Source organism: Rhopilema esculentum, chromosome 2, assembly GCF_057945365.1.
Source record: "Rhopilema esculentum isolate cy_ngs chromosome 2, ASM5794536v1, whole genome shotgun sequence".
Classification (NCBI taxonomy): domain Eukaryota; kingdom Metazoa; phylum Cnidaria; class Scyphozoa; order Rhizostomeae; family Rhizostomatidae; genus Rhopilema; species Rhopilema esculentum.
In genome coordinates this window covers 4,190,039-4,207,325 of record NC_142816.1, presented here as the reverse complement: position 1 = coordinate 4,207,325, position 17,287 = coordinate 4,190,039, and the positions used below count along the sequence as shown (strand labels likewise).

The 17,287-nt window shown below is 35.4% G+C and overlaps 4 protein-coding genes across 5 annotated transcripts in view; 3 read left to right on the top strand and 1 right to left on the bottom strand.

Annotated features, from left to right (window-relative positions):
- Window positions 1–5,010, top strand: part of LOC135695704 (uncharacterized) — a 32,216-nt gene extending 27,206 nt beyond the window's left edge. For both annotated transcript variants that reach the window (XM_089109614.1, XM_089109612.1), the window contains exons 32-36: window positions 429–514; window positions 998–1,109; window positions 2,295–2,413; window positions 2,821–2,933; window positions 4,172–5,010. In XM_089109614.1, coding sequence (XP_088965740.1) covers window positions 429–514; window positions 998–1,109; window positions 2,295–2,413; window positions 2,821–2,933; window positions 4,172–4,335 — 594 coding nt within the window. In that variant the 3' untranslated portion in view covers window positions 4,336–5,010. The remainder of the gene's footprint in view (window positions 1–428; window positions 515–997; window positions 1,110–2,294; window positions 2,414–2,820; window positions 2,934–4,171) is intronic.
- Window positions 5,011–5,177: 167 nt separating this feature from the next.
- Window positions 5,178–15,995, bottom strand: LOC135695281 (transcription initiation factor IIA subunit 2). Its single transcript, XM_065214287.2, has 4 exons — window positions 15,843–15,995; window positions 15,440–15,544; window positions 12,682–12,808; window positions 5,178–6,005 (listed from the first exon to the last, which is right to left on the bottom strand). Exons 1-4 carry the CDS (start codon window positions 15,912–15,914, stop codon window positions 5,977–5,979), a joined length of 333 nt encoding a protein of 110 aa, XP_065070359.1. The 5' UTR covers window positions 15,915–15,995; the 3' UTR covers window positions 5,178–5,976.
- Window positions 6,862–12,647, top strand: LOC135695277 (uncharacterized). The gene is made up of 5 exons (XM_065214281.2): window positions 6,862–7,202; window positions 7,518–7,854; window positions 8,473–8,942; window positions 9,414–9,668; window positions 10,589–12,647. The coding sequence occupies exons 1-5, from the start codon at window positions 7,064–7,066 to the stop codon at window positions 12,073–12,075; spliced, it is 2,688 nt and encodes an 895-aa protein (XP_065070353.2). The 5' UTR covers window positions 6,862–7,063; the 3' UTR covers window positions 12,076–12,647.
- Window positions 15,996–16,023: 28 nt separating the features above from the next.
- The window catches only part of LOC135695276 (uncharacterized), a 39,693-nt gene continuing 38,429 nt past the window's right edge, over window positions 16,024–17,287 (top strand). The window contains exons 1-2 of the mRNA XM_089109622.1: window positions 16,024–16,138; window positions 16,243–16,723. Coding sequence (XP_088965748.1) covers window positions 16,304–16,723 — 420 coding nt within the window. The 5' untranslated portion in view covers window positions 16,024–16,138; window positions 16,243–16,303. The remainder of the gene's footprint in view (window positions 16,139–16,242; window positions 16,724–17,287) is intronic.

Sequence of the window (17,287 nt, the reverse complement as noted above, 5' to 3'; positions counted from 1 at the left end):
GAGGGCTCAGCCCCCCATGAGAAATGCTATATTGATCTTGATTTAAAAAAATTCTTCATTTGCAATGATCTTGACATAAAACTCTTATAATTGGCACCTTTTTTGATGTCTATTCCTTTGAAGGTAATGAATATTGCTTTATCAATAAATCGTGTGTTCAATGGTATCCTAAGGTGGAATTGCTCAAAGAAGAACTGTCGAGAAAGCATCGGCTTGCTATAGCATTGGTTTTAGTTGGGATGGTCATACGAAATCACATCCTTTCTTATGATCCTTGTTAAACCTCATGAACCTTGCCTCTTGTTAATTTTTTAGAAATCATCCCTGCTTTCAGTCTACCGTGAAACACTGACTTACTGTTAATATTTTCTCCGTGTGCAACTAAATCGATAAAAAACTTTGATGATTAAAGAAAGGGATTTGTTTAGTTTTCAGTTAATGACACCCAGTATGAGTTAATTCCTGGTGGTTCAAATGTCAAAGTCACCAAGATGAATGCCATGGAACTTGCAAGGTGAGTTGATTTTGGTAAAACTTTGGAATCGCTGTTGAAATGAGACAAATATTTTGTTTCATCCCCCTTGTATTTGATTATTTTTCATGTCCATGAACTCTACGCATAAAAGACCTTATTCGAGAAATAGCCTATAAGCATGAGGCCACATGCATGGCTATGAAGAGTGCAGTCACTCCACCTCATTTCCAGAGTTAATTGACTTCACAACGAGGGTGATCGTGTGTTAGTGGATCAGTATTGAACCGGATTGCTGCAAAATTGCAATACTGTTCGTGGAGACATACTGCTTTCAAACCCAAATTTGCTCTTTTTTCATTGTAAAAGATTTGCTCTTTTGTTGGAACGCCGATTACTTTGTATTCCAAGTTATTTTTGCAGGCATTGTAGGTATACTGCCAAACGAGGAAATGCCTTTGTAGTTAGGCCCACTCAATTTGTTGTTTAACGCGATATTAATAGAGTAATTTTGCTCATCATCAGGCTCTCTGCAATGACAGCTATGGTAGAATCTATTCGCCCTGACCTAGAAGCAATGCGTTGTGGACTGCAGCAAATCATACCTAAAGAATTACTGATGCCTTTGAGTGCAGAGGTTTGATATTCAAATATTGCTATTGTATCACTTAAAGGAAAAATTGTATCAGATTGCCTATATTTACGATCAGCGTGTCTTTTTAAAAAGATGGACTTCTAACAAAAAACGGTTAAACTTCGGGTATTTATGGATAGACTTCGAATGGTTTTTTGAATACTGAAATTGCTGATAGAAACTGATTTCCAAAAGTTTTTGTTAAGTGGGTGCAAAAGTATTGAACCATGTTCTAAATTATTTGAAAAAAATATAGAATCCACCGAACCGACCATCTTAGGTAGCATGCCAAACCTGCCTTCTGGATCTGGAGATATTACAACAAAATTCCATCCATCATCCTAAGCATGTCCGCTAGGAAGAACAGAATCATTTCCTAAATACTTAATGATGAAAAAATGAGTGTACAGGTTTTCTATTAAAGTATTGAATCAAGAATTAGATATTCAAGAGATTAAAATTTCGCTGTTGGTTTACGGCTATTTAGGTAACTGGTCTTTCAAGGTATAAATTAGATTGACGAATTTCTTAATGGCCCGTTGGGTCATCTCACACTAACAAGCTTCCAGTATTCGTGTCTGAGGGTCTAGAAAACTGACCCTTATCTCTGATATTTGATAACAATTTGATTCCCCTTTTCTTTGAAACCAAAGAGAATTTATACCCTTTTTCTGAAATCAAGTAGTTGAAATAAAGCCAAACAAAGAAAGATTAGAAACTATATTAAAGGGCCTCTCCAGCCAAATTTTGCACTTGCATTTTATTGGCTAATCTAAAGGAGTTGAACCTGCTGATCACGAATTCGTTATTTCTTTTTCGATATTTTTCACAGTTTGTGAGATATAAGCTCTTGCATTTCGATAATTGAATTGAATTAACCGACAAAATATTTTCGGTTTGGTGACACTTTGACGCAATTTTGACGTCACAGTGTATTTCGTTAGTCTCGCCTCAAACCGAATCGAACGACGGTGATTCGCAAATTGAGCACTGCAAGTGATGGTACTCTCAGTTCTGTTCCACTGGCTTTTAGTTTGAGCATTTCAGTGAGCCCCTTTCTCAGAGATATTGAAGACACGGGTGCTTACACTTGACAATTAGAGTGGAGCCGCCGGGCTTACTGGATATATCCTCCCTTATGTCGTTTGATTAAGGCTCGGAGTCAATGACGTCACACTTGCTTTACAGGATTTCCAGTTACTGCTCTCTGGTGGTATTGGCGATATTGATATAACAAGGCTCAAGTCGATTATACGCTTCAACAACAGCAGAAACTGCAGCAAAGAATCTTTGGAAAGATTCAAGAGGTACGGTCTATTCTATCGCTGTTGAATTTAAGAGCAACTTCTTACTTCAGGAAAAAACTTTGATGATTTTTTTAAGGCGACCTGGAAACCTAAAGCTCTTATCAAACGAGTCAATTATCGTCATAAAATATGATAAAAGATTGTTGAATAAAGCATGTTTCAATCGTTTGACAAGCTGTTTTATATGTTTTGTGCTGTTTTATAAATGTTTTAAGATGTTTTCCGTGAGAACGTCTCCCGTGTTATCATATTTCATCAACAACGTTTGATTCGCTCATTAAAATATCATTTACCTCACGAAATCGCCGTGAAATTCGTTAATCTGAGCGCTAAGTTTTTGTCATACTTTACGAAATTCATCACCAAACATCTTTGTCAACTTTTTGGTTCCTTTTTATCATGTTCAGCTGGTTTTGGAGCATCATTCGCGAGATGACGCCCTCGCAGCGTATGAAATTGCTGTACTTTCTGACTGGCACCTCAGTTCTGCCAGCCTTTAGTAATGTCATAGGAAATAATGGTAAGTGTGTTTTTGTTTTTTGATAATTCCCTGCTTTTCTTAAGTGATTATACAGAGACTGTCAGGCAGAGGACCTTAAGCCGAAAACCCACTCTGGAAAACGATCCGCGGATCGGATCAGATCGTGTTGTTCTGATCAGTTCCGTTCGATCCACGGATCGTTTCAGATTGGAATTCATGACGCAATTGCTCTATTGTTTGAAAAGTTCTAATTCGATTTTGATCAAAAGAAAACTATTGTACCGGAACGGTTAAAAAAATTGAAATGATTTCAACTTTTTTTCGATCCGTCGCGGATCAGTCATGTGACCATTTTTGCATCCAAAGCGCGTGCGCAACACAAAATCTGATCCGATCCGTGGACCATTTTCCGGAGTGGGTTTTCGGCTTTACGTGATCTTTTGTTGGTTTTAGCTCATATGCACATTTCTTGTGAGACAGGGTTCCCTGTCACTACAAGAGGTTATCTGCTTTTTAGCCGCAAACTTCTTTCGGTTCAAAACAGCGTTCAAGGGGTATATTCTCATCAACGCCCGTTGTTAATACCAAAATGTTTTCACAGTGTTCTAAGTCTGTGACATTTAAATCTAATGAATTCGTCTTTTATTTTCCTAAAGGGTTCTTTAGCGATGATATCACGAAAATTTGCTTTAAGATTTTTCAATTTAGAAAAAATAATCTGAGAGAGCATAATAAAATACCTCTTGAATCAGTTAAGTTTGTTTCGATTTGGCTGAAATATGACCACATGAGCACAGGCTGTTTCCCATCATATCACGGAAATTTTGTCTCTTTTCTAAAGTTAAAGGGGCTGTGTCACAAGGGACATCACGTGTGGCAACACGCATTTTGAGCGAAAGTTGTTTGGGTGAAACAATCATCGCTCAATAGAAAAACCAATATGGAATAAAAACAGTTTTTGTAGCCGTACTCATCGTGCGAAGCTTTTGCATTCTGGTATGTTTTATGAAAGGAAACGAGTAGTGAAGGTTTATTTGGTTTATTTAAAAAACCATGACACAGCCCGTTTAATGTACCAAGCAGAAATAACAGAAACGTGTTAGCAACCTTCAAATGTAACATTGCCATATGCCATCAAGTTTTTAAATACTTGACCAATTTTCACTTTCAGAGATGTATTAAGGTTATGCAGTAAAAAGTAAAAAATTATGAAAAATACATTCCTATGACGTCACAGTGAAGAACTCTATTGACAATAAATGTCTTTTTTCATACAGAGGAGATAGCAGTGACTGTCGACATTATCGGACAATCAAGTACGTCATTGCCGGTCGCAAGCACTTGCGGACAAAGACTGAGTTTACCTCTATATGAATCAAAGAAAGAACTGAAAAAGAAACTTCTAACTGCGATTGAATGCGAAACGTATGGCCTAGGGTGAGCCGACCAGTGCAACGGCAGCGATGTCTAGTGAAGAAGGTAAACATGGTCCACCGAGGTGCCGGCTGAATCTATGGATAGGCGAAGCAATAAGATCAGAGACAAGTCAGGCAGGCGGATTACCACCATATTATTTGCCTCGATGATGTAATTAAACATGATTATTTAGAGCTTCTGAATAAATATTAATGCCATTTAATAACCAACTGCCCAAGTCAAAAGTCCCACTAACAGAATAACAGGGTCATTTTGTTGAATTCTGTAATTATCAATCAATAGATGAAGCGGTCGATCGATGAGGCCTTTAATTAGAAGGCCAGAAGGTTCAGAAACTATTTTTTGCAAGAAATTATCCATGGCAGTTAGGATAAAACAATAAACGAAGTAGGCTTTGTGCTTTTTTCGGTATTGTCATTGAATTCTACCTTTTTGATTGGTGATGAAACATCAAGTGTTAAAGAAAATCAATTAGAACATAGTCAATAGAAAAATTATAGTAAGTAAAAAATTTCTATTGATTTTGTTAAGAAAGAAACCAATTCACCATTTTTGGTTATAAAAGATTTAGTGTTAATCGAAAAATGGCAATTCAAATAGCTTTCTCGTAGCGCCAAATTGTTAAAATTTCAAATAATATTTTGGTTTGTTTGTTAAGGAAAAATTTTCGATTTTGAAATCTGCGATTTACCGTGTGTTGTCTTCACTGTATATTACAAAAGTACAGCGCGCGTTGATTCAGATAACTTTTTATTAAAAAGCCACTGTTTGAATGGAACTTGACTATAAAAGAGGGTCCTTCACTGGGTTCGCGCGGCTTTGTTTAAAGCAGACTGGCGAATCAGCAAAGCTGTTGTGCGATCACATCGAATCACATCAACAAACGTACACGATCACAAAAGACTATATAAGCATTGCAGGCATAGCTACATAGACAAACAGTTTTGAAGTTATCAAATCACTGATTTTTGACGGATTCATAAATTGAGCAATCATTGTTACTTAACTACCCGTGCTCACACAATTCTACTTTAACGATTACTATCGAACAAAATTTTAGAATTTTATTAGAATTTCTGTTTGTTAGTGCAAAAAAAAGTTGAGATGCATTTCAAAGTCAGGGGCTGAGAAAGGGTATTACTTGTTATGTATTCCAAGTGTGAGAAAAAAGAACAGGTAGATCTTGGGACACATCTATGGGACTTTGTAATAGCTTATGTTAGTGCATAGCAACAGTCTGGGGGTTAGAAAAATATGCAACAGGCCAGGGATGATGAGAAGATAGTTTAGTAGTCTCTAGGGCTGATGCGAAACCCAAATGGCCATCTTTTGTAAGATCAATGAATCAAAACCTCTGACCCCTTCCTAAAAATCGAAAATAACCTCATGAGATGCAATGCCTTTTTCAGATTTGTGCTACATTATTCCCTCCCTCTCCAAGCCCCTAATACGCTCTCAACATTTACAATATAGTAACAATTGTGCCTTAATTTTGACCATAATGTTATTTATGTCGATTCTGCGAAGACCTTCTGCAAATCGTTGGATGGTTTTCCAAAATAAATAGAAGAGTTACAGTTAGTACGTCGCTTGTAATTGAGTTATTCGACTTTTTTCATGAAGTTTTCTGACGCTTTGACTAGCCTTAATCTTCTGATGTAGCAACTCCAGAACCTAGGAAAAGAAATAAGCACTTAAGTTACTTTTCAAAACAATATATTGCTTGAAGAGACTGTCGAGTCTCTGAGACTCATTGGTGCTGAGCATCAAGTTCTTTTAGGAAAAGTCACTCAACACGCTTAAAGATTTCTTTGGCAAATGTCACTGCCGCGTTGAAGTCAAATAATTAATTGAGGCACTGTTTTTTGTAGATTTTTGCGATAAAAATGCATTATCTGTATTCGAAGGCCTTTTTCCTTAAATGATTTGCAATAGGGGTGGAAGCACGAGTTTCTTTTGAGAAATTCTGAAGACTTATTAAAAGGGATTATTGTCTAGCTGTCAAAAATGGAACGAATCACCATTAAAACAAAAGTTTTAAAATAATAACTATTTCCTGGCCTTATACAGAGTTGCAAAAATTTATGTGACAAGTTATGACGCCACTACCCCCTGCGTTGAAAACGAAATTTTACCCCCGAATTAGCCACCCTGACATGAACCTACAAAAACTATTTCCGCGCTCGAATTTATGTGGCTCTGGTATCCATGGTAGGGAGGGGACTGATGCTGGCAAACATGTAAAAAATGGATGAGTTTATTTGCTTATCGCAAATATTCCATTGCTTATACAATACGATCGTTTGTATTTGTCAAACATTTTGAAATCTATGTTTACAATTATGAAAAAACTATTAAAGATTTTAGGAAATTTATGAAGATGTAGTCAATGAACATCAGCAAATATTATTCTACGTCAGAGCTATGGAAACAGGCGGATTTAAGAAAGTGCGAGGGAGATTGTCTCGTTTTCAGTCATTGCACCACAACCACCAAATAAAACAATGACGTAATTGTTTTGAAAATATCGTCAAAGTTGCACCATCAAGTAGCAAAGTTACTGCAATCTGTTTTAGTATAAATTGAGGCATCGGCAAAATGCACATAACATACAGAAAGGCTCATTCCTTTTGTAAGAAGACATCTGAAAGAAAATTTTGCTGGGCAAAGCGGAAGAGCGACGCAGGTTAGATTGGAAGTGGATTGCTGTGCTGCAAACGAGCAAGTGAAAAATGGTACTCAAGAAGTCAAAGTGGGCTGGTAAAACCGGCAACACGCAAAGAAAGTATCCCAAACAAAGCATCTGTGACAAAAAGGCTGCTCATATAACTCTGGTACGATCTCCTGAATTAGGCCTCAGACAAGACGGCAGTGAGTAATAATAATTTGGATTTTAGACCGACGATTTGCATTTTTTTATTGTATGCATTCATATCCCTTTAGCATTTTAAAAGTCTGATTAGATTTTTTACAATGATTTTTTTAAAAAGCGATTTAACAAGAGTATTTTTAATTTGATAAAAAGCTCAATATCATAGAAAGCATTTGTCTTGAAACACCTACAAAATGTACACAGAACTATGTTGATGGAGTTTATTTCAGGAGTAAAAGTATGGAATATGTTTTAGTATTATGGTAATGACGTACAAATACACTGTTTGTTGAAAATTTCCTTCTTTTTTCCAGGGTTGAAGCAAAGGCTATCACAAAATGAAAACTCTTCTGTTGGGGTCTCAATGACACTTAACAAAAAGAAGCGATGGATGATAACTGAAGAGCTTGAGGAAAATATGGATGCCTTATCAACAAAAAAGACCTTCACAGAGCAAGATGACATAAAAAATCAGTCATATGGTAAGAAAAGAATGAGAGCAAGACATAGAAAAAACCAGACGGGTGAGCAAAGTGCTCCACCACCAAAAATTCCTGTTTTTGATACAGTTAGACTGACACAAGGCAAATGCTGTAGAGCAGTATACAGTTTGGATGAAGACAATCCTGGTATTATTAAAGGCAAGAAATGGTATGTGATGAGAATTAGTTTGGAACCATATGTTTGATAACATTCAATCTCTACATATCCAAAAGTTTGATTGGGGTACTGGAAATCTACATACAGGCAGACGCTGGAGACATAAATGTTTTACAAATTCTGTAGTGAAGAACATGTTCTATATCAAAAAGTGCTTCGTGTTAAAATAAAATGAAAGTTTCCAAAGAAAATCTGCCCTTTAGGCCGAAGAAATTATGCACTAAGGAAAGCCTTGTCTTCCTATCAATATAATGTATGAGTAATGAATTTAGTTGGTTGCCTTAATATGAGATAAGATAATTCAAGGGTTTCAAAATTTTGGAGAGCTCATTTATTCTTAGCCCAAATGGCTAAGTTGTGCTAGTATATTTTTGTCAGATTTTTCTTTATGATGTGAATCTTTCTTTGCCCATAAGCATATTACTTTGTCCCAATCAATAAAATATTCACAAACTGTTTTATAAAGATGATTTGCAGATTTTTCCTGAAATTCAGCAGGTTAAAGTGTTAATATCTTAGAAAAACCTTCTTTTCCCATCAATTAAGGTTTTGAGTTAATCTATATTAAGTAGAAACAAAAACATTTAATGATTGATGAATGATTTGTAGGAATACAAGAAAAGAAACAATGACAGAAGATCGTTATGATGAGAAGTATGAAATTGAATCTGAGCTTCCATCATCTATGTGGCCATACAATGTTCATTCCGCTAGAAACAGTGACCTTGTTAAAGATAAAACAACAAGGAAGTGTCATTATCTGAGAGGAAACAAGCATACAAATGACAACAATTTGATCCATGAAGATCTTGATGATTGGTCACATTTATATGATGATGAACAATACGAAATGGATCTGGAAGACAGTTTGGTTATTGAAGGAAATGAAGACATAGAGGCAAATATTTGCTTAGGGGATTTTATGACAAAAAAATTCCAGAAAAAGAAAAAGGAAAGATTTTCAACATATGATGTGAAAAACAGAAATGAGAGAATCACCATTGAAGACCTTTCAAAAGATTTTCAAAAGGATAATGTCATTTACATTGAAGTTGATGAAGAATTAAGAAACTTTCCAAGTAAGTACAATCTCTTGCTTAAATTCTTGTGTTACTTTTGTTAATGATGAAAATAATGACAAAAATAGTCTGAGATTTGTAATAGTTGATGTATTAGTGTTGTTTTTAAAGTTAGATGTTGCAGTCCATTTCTTTGACAAAAATTTAATGTTCTTTAAAATTAAGTCTCCTTTAAAAAACTGAGGAATTAAGTCTCCTTTAAAAACAACTGAATTGTTTATTTGATGAATTCTTGAAACATTGCTTGTTTCATTAGCCACAATTTTAATCTCTGAAATGGCTTGGCCCATCACAAATATACTTGTATATATATTACTTCAATTACATTACTTAACTTAAATTAATTTTTTTAATTTCTTTTCCAAATCTATTATTAATTTATCAAATTCAATTTTTCATCTTCTTACATAAAATTTTTTGTAAGAATATATTTTGAAAGCATCCTGTTTAAGGTTATATTTTTTTATGCAGTGCATGAGATAGAACAGCAAGAAAGTACTGAAAAAGAGACCCAACAAGATGTATTTAACTCAAACCAACACTTAATGGAAGCTTCTGACTCTGCAATGTTGGAATGCCAAGAGTTTGATGTAGTTGTTAGTACCTCTTCTATCTTGCACGATGAACTGAAATCCATTTATGGAAACAAATACACAGAGGCAACAGTTATTCCAAGATGCTTTGGTGTTTTCATTGACAAGGTCCTTCCAACAGATGCCATGACAGGTACAAATATTTCTTTTGTGAATTTATCATTTATACTTATTGGTATTTGAGACATTTTATAACATGTTTGATGATTTTCAGATGTCCTAATACAGGGTTTGAGTTTAGCCCATTTTTAAGGTTGAAATAGATCATGAATGATTTAGAGTGACTTATTTTAAGTTGCAATTATTCAAAGTAAATTTATAAGCTGAGACTTTGTGGTGCAAAGATGGTGCCTGGGAGATTTTATGACTTTAGTATCATGGTATAAAGAAATAGTTTCTGGAGCAAGACATGTGTATCATACCTTATGATTTCAAAAACAAATTGAAAAAAGCTACAAGTGATAGAATCATTTTGATAACTTGGCTAAAATAATATAGGCTTCTCCCAACTTTATCTCTACATCATGCTTGTCTGATAGAAATGAAGCATTAAACAAATTTGAATTCTTAAGCGGCGATTGCCAGAGGTGTTCTAGACAATTTTTTGCCAAGATGGGATGGTTGTATCTTATAACATAAAGAGTCATCAAGTATTAAATATTTTTGTGCCAGTTGGTAAGTGAAAAATGTCTTGCAGTTGGCTCTACTGCTTCAAGTTGTATACATGATCAAATATCAAACATATTTTAAGTCACTAACTACTAAAATAAATGGTCAGCGGTTTTCTGCCATTATATCTTTAACAATACGTCTCCAGTTCTCTCTGTTTGCTGTTATCTCTTGCAGGACTTTCAATGTTTTTTCAGCGGGATTTGACTCAATGTTTAGTTTTATGTTTTTTCTTTTTATGTTTTGTTTTATTTTAAGTCACACCCAGTATCATACTTTAAGTCATAGTTTTTCAAGCAATATTCAATGTGACTTTAGCTAGAGTCTATTACATTTTAAGTTGGTTTTTTAAGCACTGATATATTATCAACTTTCCTCTTTCAGGATACACTTGTTTCATTGTGGTTAACCAAACATGTGAGAGCAAAACAGATGGGACATCTTTGGTGAAAATAAGGATGTTTAGCAATGGACCAAAATTTGACATGGCTCAGCTGGAACGAATTCAGGGAACTGTATTGGTATTTGACCAAATCATCTCAAGCATAAAGAAAGATATGTCTTTTATACCACCCGTAAGATGTAACTCTTCAGAGAAAATGGTTTCTTTCTCCACAAGAAAGCTAACAAAATGGCAAACAAAATCCTATAATGTCTTGGAGGCTTTCAACCTGCTTGCAAATGAGGTTTTTGCAGTGACCTCAGGTGAATGTGATATGGAGAGTGATGTATCATGTGATTTACAAGTTGTCTCAATATATTGTCAAATATGCTATCAACAGTTGGCTGACCCTTTTCTCCCGATTTCAGAGAAGTCAGGAATGCACCATAAAAACTGTCTCCATAGTTTTTGCAGAGGATGTTGGCAGTCTCATCTGACAACCAGAATTGAAATGCAGACACCTGTGATCACTTGCCCTGGCTTTGATTGCAAATCAGAAGTGGATATAGCTACAATACTAAGCACTGTTAAACCAGACAAAGCAAAGGTTTTCATTAAAACAGTCTTTGAGAGAAATCTTGCAGCTGCAAGGAATTGGGAGTGGTGTCCTACCTGTGAAAAGGCTGCATTTTGTCATGGCTACCAAGGAGTTAAGGGGCCATCTGCTCTTGGTGATATACCCATTGTGAAATGTCAGTGCAACACAACTTGGTGTTTTGAGTGCAAAGAAGAACAACATTGGCCTGCTACTTGTGATAGTGTAAGGGAATACAGAAATAGACTGGAAAAAGTAGTAGGCAGTATTTTTGACAGCAATGGAAGGTTTTATGTCACTGAAGTAGAACTAAAGCCATGTCCACTTTGTAAAACACCCATCAACAAATCTGATGGATGCAATTATATGACATGTAGGTGTGGTCGTTCCTTCTGCTGGAACTGCCTGTTGCCATTTTCAAACCATAGCCATGACACTTGTAAGTATGTACCAGTGAAAATGAAGACATTTACAAGTGTTGGTGTCTTCTTGCAGTATGGTGATGAGAAGCTCATGAAAAAAGCTTTAGAGTACAGATTTCAAATCACTGAATTACTCAGAAGCAAGACAAAGCTTGGCCTTGGGCGACAGTCTACACATGTTAGCAAAATTCATCCAGAAGGATCTAAAGAGGCACTACTGAAAAGAGTGTTTGGATTTGCAATCAGTGTTAACAAGATGCTTGAGTACTTGGTGGTAACAAGAAAGGAGTCAAAATCAAAACATTATAGAAGAAGAATTTGCCAATTCTTTGATGTGGCTGACTTCCTGCTGAAATGTTTGACAGATGAACTGTCAGGCAACAACATCAAAACGATCAACATGAAAGAAGTTATGAGTTTTTCAAAGCAACTAGATACTCATATCCAAAATCTGAAAGGATTTGGATTGTAATAATATAAGTAAGAGCTTTTTCTTCACCTAGTGTGTATTCTTCACTTAAATTTGCCCTACCAATTAACATCTTACATTTGCATCTTTAACTGTTTAGAGCTTTTTAGCAGTTTTTACGTGCACAGAGCCAGTACCATTAAAGATGATTATTTTTGCATTTTTCAACTCCCACATCAGAAATGATTTATCAACTGGAATTCTCAAGTTAGAGAACGCAACAGGCTTCAAACACATTTTCTGTTGCTGATTTAAACCTTCTTGGTATTAAGATTTTTATACCACCTTGATATTAAGATTTTTAGACAGCCTCTCCCAGCCTAAGACATCTCTCATGGAAGACCAGTTTTAAAGAAAGTTTGATATGTGCACTGTAAATAACTTATATAAAATCTTGTTGTTGGTTCTACCCTCTAGGTAGAAGTGAAATGTATTGCATGTTGATAATCAATGGTTTTTAAAGATATTGTATTGATAAATATTGCCAGAGCAAATCAACATTTTGCGAGTGCAATCTTTGGTGTGAAATGTAGTTTAACATTGCAAAACAAAGTATGTACTACAAAAATACACAAACAATCAAGAATAACAGAATTGATTTTTTTCTACCTTTTCCATCACATGCAACCACTTTTACTTTTTCAACTTTAACCATTTCTCCAAGTTCTCTGAACTGTACATCTTCTAACACAAATGTCCATACATTATCACAAAATCTATATGTGTTCAAGTGTCCCTGTTTAAGAAAAAACGGTGTTAAAACAACCTTAAAACATTCTTCAAAACTTATTGCATGTCATTAAGTGGATTTTGGAAAAGTATTATAATTCAGATAAAACCTAGCCTCACATAAATATATATTGATAAGATAAAGATCTGAGTTGGCTGAGTCTTAAAATATAAACTTGATTATCATGAACATTACTGACAATATTATTTATGTGAATTTTCTCAATAAATTTGAATTATCAAGCACCTTGAAATCAAAAACACATAATCCATTTTGATGGCATAGAGCTGGTGTCATAGTCAGGGGCTGACTGGCTAATTTTTTTGGCCCGGGCAAATTTTGATCAAACCGGCCCACAATAATAGCAAATAAAAACTCCTCAGAAAATGCAAGTAAATGTTAGTCTGTAAGGAAAACAATTTTTTTAAACTCAGTAATTTTGTGCATGGATGAATGCTGGTTAACAGAACATGGTTAACAGAACATGTTAAATATGTCATTTGCTGACTGAATAGTAAATAAACAAAAATTTTAACTCATTGGTTTGACTTTGTTTCTAAATACAGTAACTTATATGTTGAAAATGTGATCGTTCTTGACGAGGGGTAGTTCACTCTTGCAAAAAGTGCCCGAGATATCCACAAAAACAAAATGATTTTCAGGGATTTTCTCATAAAACAATAGGATTTCCACCAAAGGTTGTACGAGATTTTAATGAAGTGATTTGCTCCTCGGTTCTGGATGTCATCTAACAGGTATTTTTCTAAGAACATTAACATGAAGGACTCCGGGGTTGGCCGGGAAAAATTACTACGTAATCTGTTCTTTATATATTTTAAGTGGAAAAGCTTCTATCACACTCCACTTGTGACAAATAATTTTCTAATCTTCCGGAAAACCACAATGATTTTCAGCAGCCCAAAAATATCGATTTGTCAATTTCTGACCCCAAAAAGAAAACATGGGCACCCCTGTTGAAATTTGTTGTGTAGTACCGCAGCCCTGTTGGGCGGAGGGTGCATTTGACTTATGATAGTATAGGCCTAATAAACTTACAAAAACTTGTATGAGTTTATTGAAAGGAGCAAGAGCAAGACCCTGCTGTTTTTTGTTACGTTTTTAGCTTTTGCTTGATAAAAAAAGCTTTGTATCGTAGCTGAATCCTTTTTTAAGTCTCGCAGCTTTTCCTCGCGAAATTTCTGTGCATCACCTTTGGTTGAAGTCTTCTTGCTCTTTCCTTGTTCTATGTATGTCCTCTCCATTGCTTCACATCACAGAGCAAATCGCTTAGTGAACTCTGTTTTTGGACTTTTAAACTTAATACATTTAGCAATAGCTTGTGCTTAGGCATAAACATAACCAGCTTCAAGCAAAAGCTAAGTAAAAAGACATCAGGGCAGGTTAAAATCTTATGTATCGCATTGAAACAGGGGTACTTTATGTCGCCAAAAAGGAAATACCGTCAAGAGAAAATATAAATAGTTGAGATTCAGGCTGGTTGCTCTAAATTTTTCCAAAACTTTTAGACTGGATTGTTTTTAATTTGTTCTCACATTTTAAGGGTGTAAGCAGTTTACTCCCTAAATATTGAGTTCAAGGGGATGATTCTGGATTTATTTGCAAATAAAGTGAATGAGCCATAACCAAAATGTTTGAAAATTCACTGACAAAGCAAGCCCAGATGGCAGAAACTCACAAAGCAACCCATTTCTTAGATGGAATTGATTGAGCAGGTTTCAAAATTTTGTTTAAAACTACACTTTGCAGAACCTCAACCTCAGCTTGTTCTTAATGTTCATGACCAATTTTGAGGCTCCTGCTCTTACAAATTTCTTCTAAATTAAAATATAGTGATTTTAGCATAAAAGTAAATTTATTTGTAATAGTATCAGGGCAAAATTTTGGGACACTGGACAAATCAAGAATTCATTGAGAGGGACTTCTCTCTTTGCTCTCCCCCTTACGATAAATAGACGTACTGCCTCAAATTGATTCAATGACATCAAAAGAAAAAGGTTTCCTTGCTGAGGTATTTAGTTATGTGAATGTTTTTTATGGAATGTTTATATTAGAGGATCAGGAGTTTTCAGGTTACATTTTTTATAACTTATGAATTGAGAAGCAAAGTATCCAATAAAAATTCACAGAGGTTTGCTTGACATTCACAGATGTTTGTTTGAGATTGATATAATTGAGGAAATGTGCCCATGATGCAACAAATTTGATGCATCAAGATCCAGTCTGCCTTATAAGAGCTTTCTGAAGAAGACCTAAGTATGCACCAGCAATTTTGTGTGCACTGAGTTTACACAGTGGTTCATATTTCTGAATGTATTTAAATCAGATGTAATTAAAAAATACATGTGTCCACCCAGTGTGGAATCCATGTAGCTTACGCCAGAGTTATCAGGTGTAGAATATCGATTCCCCATTGTTTTTCTATTGTTTATTGGGGATATCCAGTGTGGGCTTTACATGGAATCCCCTCTGGGTGTCCATTCATTTAGGAACTTTTCGTAATGGCCAGTGCTCCTTTTTAAGAGATCATTGTCAAACAGCAAGAATTATCTTGAGTGTAAACTGTCTGCCAATTCTGCAGACTGGTTCAAATATCGCATACAAAATGATGTGACTGACCTTGAATGTAATTCTATTTTTTACTTTTGTTGCCAGTGCATGGTTGATTGCTTTGTCAAACTCCAGCAGAGCCTTCAAAGCCAGCTGTGGTGTTATCTGCTGGGACTAAACAAAATATTTATTTAGAATGCAACCAATTAATTTGTGAGCAGGGTCAAGTTGGAAAATCTGGTCCCTGCTAATTATTTACATTATTGTTTTATCTTTCTCTCTTTCAGAAATATCTTGTGTACTTCTGGATTTCACCCGTTTCATAAAATCTACCTCAAGAGATCAATTTGATTTCAATATATCTACAGTACAGTTAAAATGAATAAAAGAGTTGACACGACATGTATTACGGGTAAAAGGTAACATTTACACAACGTCCAACTTCGATATAATCTGTTGGATTAATCAATACCTGTATCAGCTCATCTAGGCTTTCTTGAAGGCTGTTACCCAAAGTCGTGTTTCGATAAAGTTGGTAACTCATTTTTCAGCACAAGACAAGATTCGTCGAATCATTTGTGTTGATCAAACCATGCTGTCTCGAGTTCAGTTTTAGAATATGATCAAAAGGAGGCCTCAATAATTACAGTGGGTAGCAACCAATGAGGTAAAAATGGTAGCAACAGCAAAGATGGCGGATGTAAACAGAAAGAAAATGGCAATCGACTGAATATATTTGTGTACCGAAGCCACTATGCCAAACCCTAGGTGAGCTTAACATTTAAGTTTTGGTTTTGAGCAAGACTCTGAATTATGTAGACTTAACATGCTAGGAAAATATTCCCAAGCTTACCACGCTCTTACAATTGCAGATATTCTGAAGATAATCATTTGATATGATAAGGGGAAAGGAAAATCAAAATTTATAGCATAATGAAAAAGGCAAAGTTTGCAAAATACCAAGAGATGATTAAGGTGAGAAAAGAGCTTGAAAATTTGGCAAAAGATTCAAAAAAAGAGTACAGAAATGCAAGTACAACAGAAAAAGAAGCTTTCCAGCAAGGCTTGGGTTTGCAAAAGAAAGTCGTGCCAGACCAGTTGTTTTCTAAAGGCAAGGAAGTTCTGGAAGTATCTGGAAAATACAGGAGAGGATCTGGGAACAAGACTATTGGCAAAGATGTAAAGTTGAAGGAAGAAAATTTAAGAGGCACCGTGCAATCAAGTTGTGTGCAAAATTTGGTGGAAAATGACACATTTCTTGAAGAGGGTGAAATCAGACCATCTGTTGTTATGAAAGGCAGAGGTGTCTTAAAGAAAGAGGAAGGGGGTAAACCTAAGCCGAAGCAAATGAAGGTTAGAGTTTGTTTTAAATATTTTAGCATGATGTGTATCATGGGTTTAGTTTCAGTGCCATCGGAACAAAATTCATTTTGGGAGAGGGGGGCTGCCCATTGTATTTCTTCTCATTCAGTACACTGTTATAAAGGAAACAATCTGCAATCTAATCTACACTGTTATAAAGGAAACAATCTACAATTTGACAAATATTGGGGGGCTCCAGCCCCCCAAGCCCCCCTGGTTCTGACAGGCCTGAGTTTTGTAGCATGTGTAAACATAAATAAAATTCTGATGATACAGTGTGTCAAGTTGGAAAATTGGTCTATTAAGGCTTTTCAAAAGTCCATGTTTGGTTATCTGACAATAACTATGTGTGGTTGAACAAATAGAATTGGAATCCATTTGCTGACCACTTGTTGATAGAAATTCTCAAAACATAACACCAATGTAGTTTGCAATTTATATGTTAAAGAAACAATAGGATCATGCTAGAGGTAGCTTCGGCCTCTTGACCCCTCCCCACTTTCATGATGTGCCTGAGAACATATTTGCAGTTAGCCTTTTTTATTACTTTGAGCA

What these genes read in the sequence shown, in the direction of transcription:
- LOC135695281 (XM_065214287.2), bottom strand. Translation starts at nt 15,914, where the DNA reads ATGAGTTACCAACTTTATCGAAACACGACTTTGGGTAACAGCCTTCAA. An exon ending in GCCTAGATGAGCTGATACAG is followed by an intron (nt 15,545 to 15,842) that starts GTATTGATTAAT and finishes TATTTTGTTTAG; the next exon opens with TCCCAGCAGATAACACCACA. An exon ending in GGTTGCATGTGATGGAAAAG is followed by an intron (nt 6,006 to 12,681) that starts GTAGAAAAAAAT and finishes TTCTTTTCCTAG; the next exon opens with GTTCTGGAGTTGCTACATCA.
- LOC135695277 (XM_065214281.2), top strand. Translation starts at nt 7,064, where the DNA reads ATGGTACTCAAGAAGTCAAAGTGGGCTGGTAAAACCGGCAACACGCAA. An exon ending in AGGCCTCAGACAAGACGGCA is followed by an intron (nt 7,203 to 7,517) that starts GTGAGTAATAAT and finishes TCTTTTTTCCAG; the next exon opens with GGTTGAAGCAAAGGCTATCA. An exon ending in TCCAACAGATGCCATGACAG is followed by an intron (nt 9,669 to 10,588) that starts GTACAAATATTT and finishes TTCCTCTTTCAG; the next exon opens with GATACACTTGTTTCATTGTG.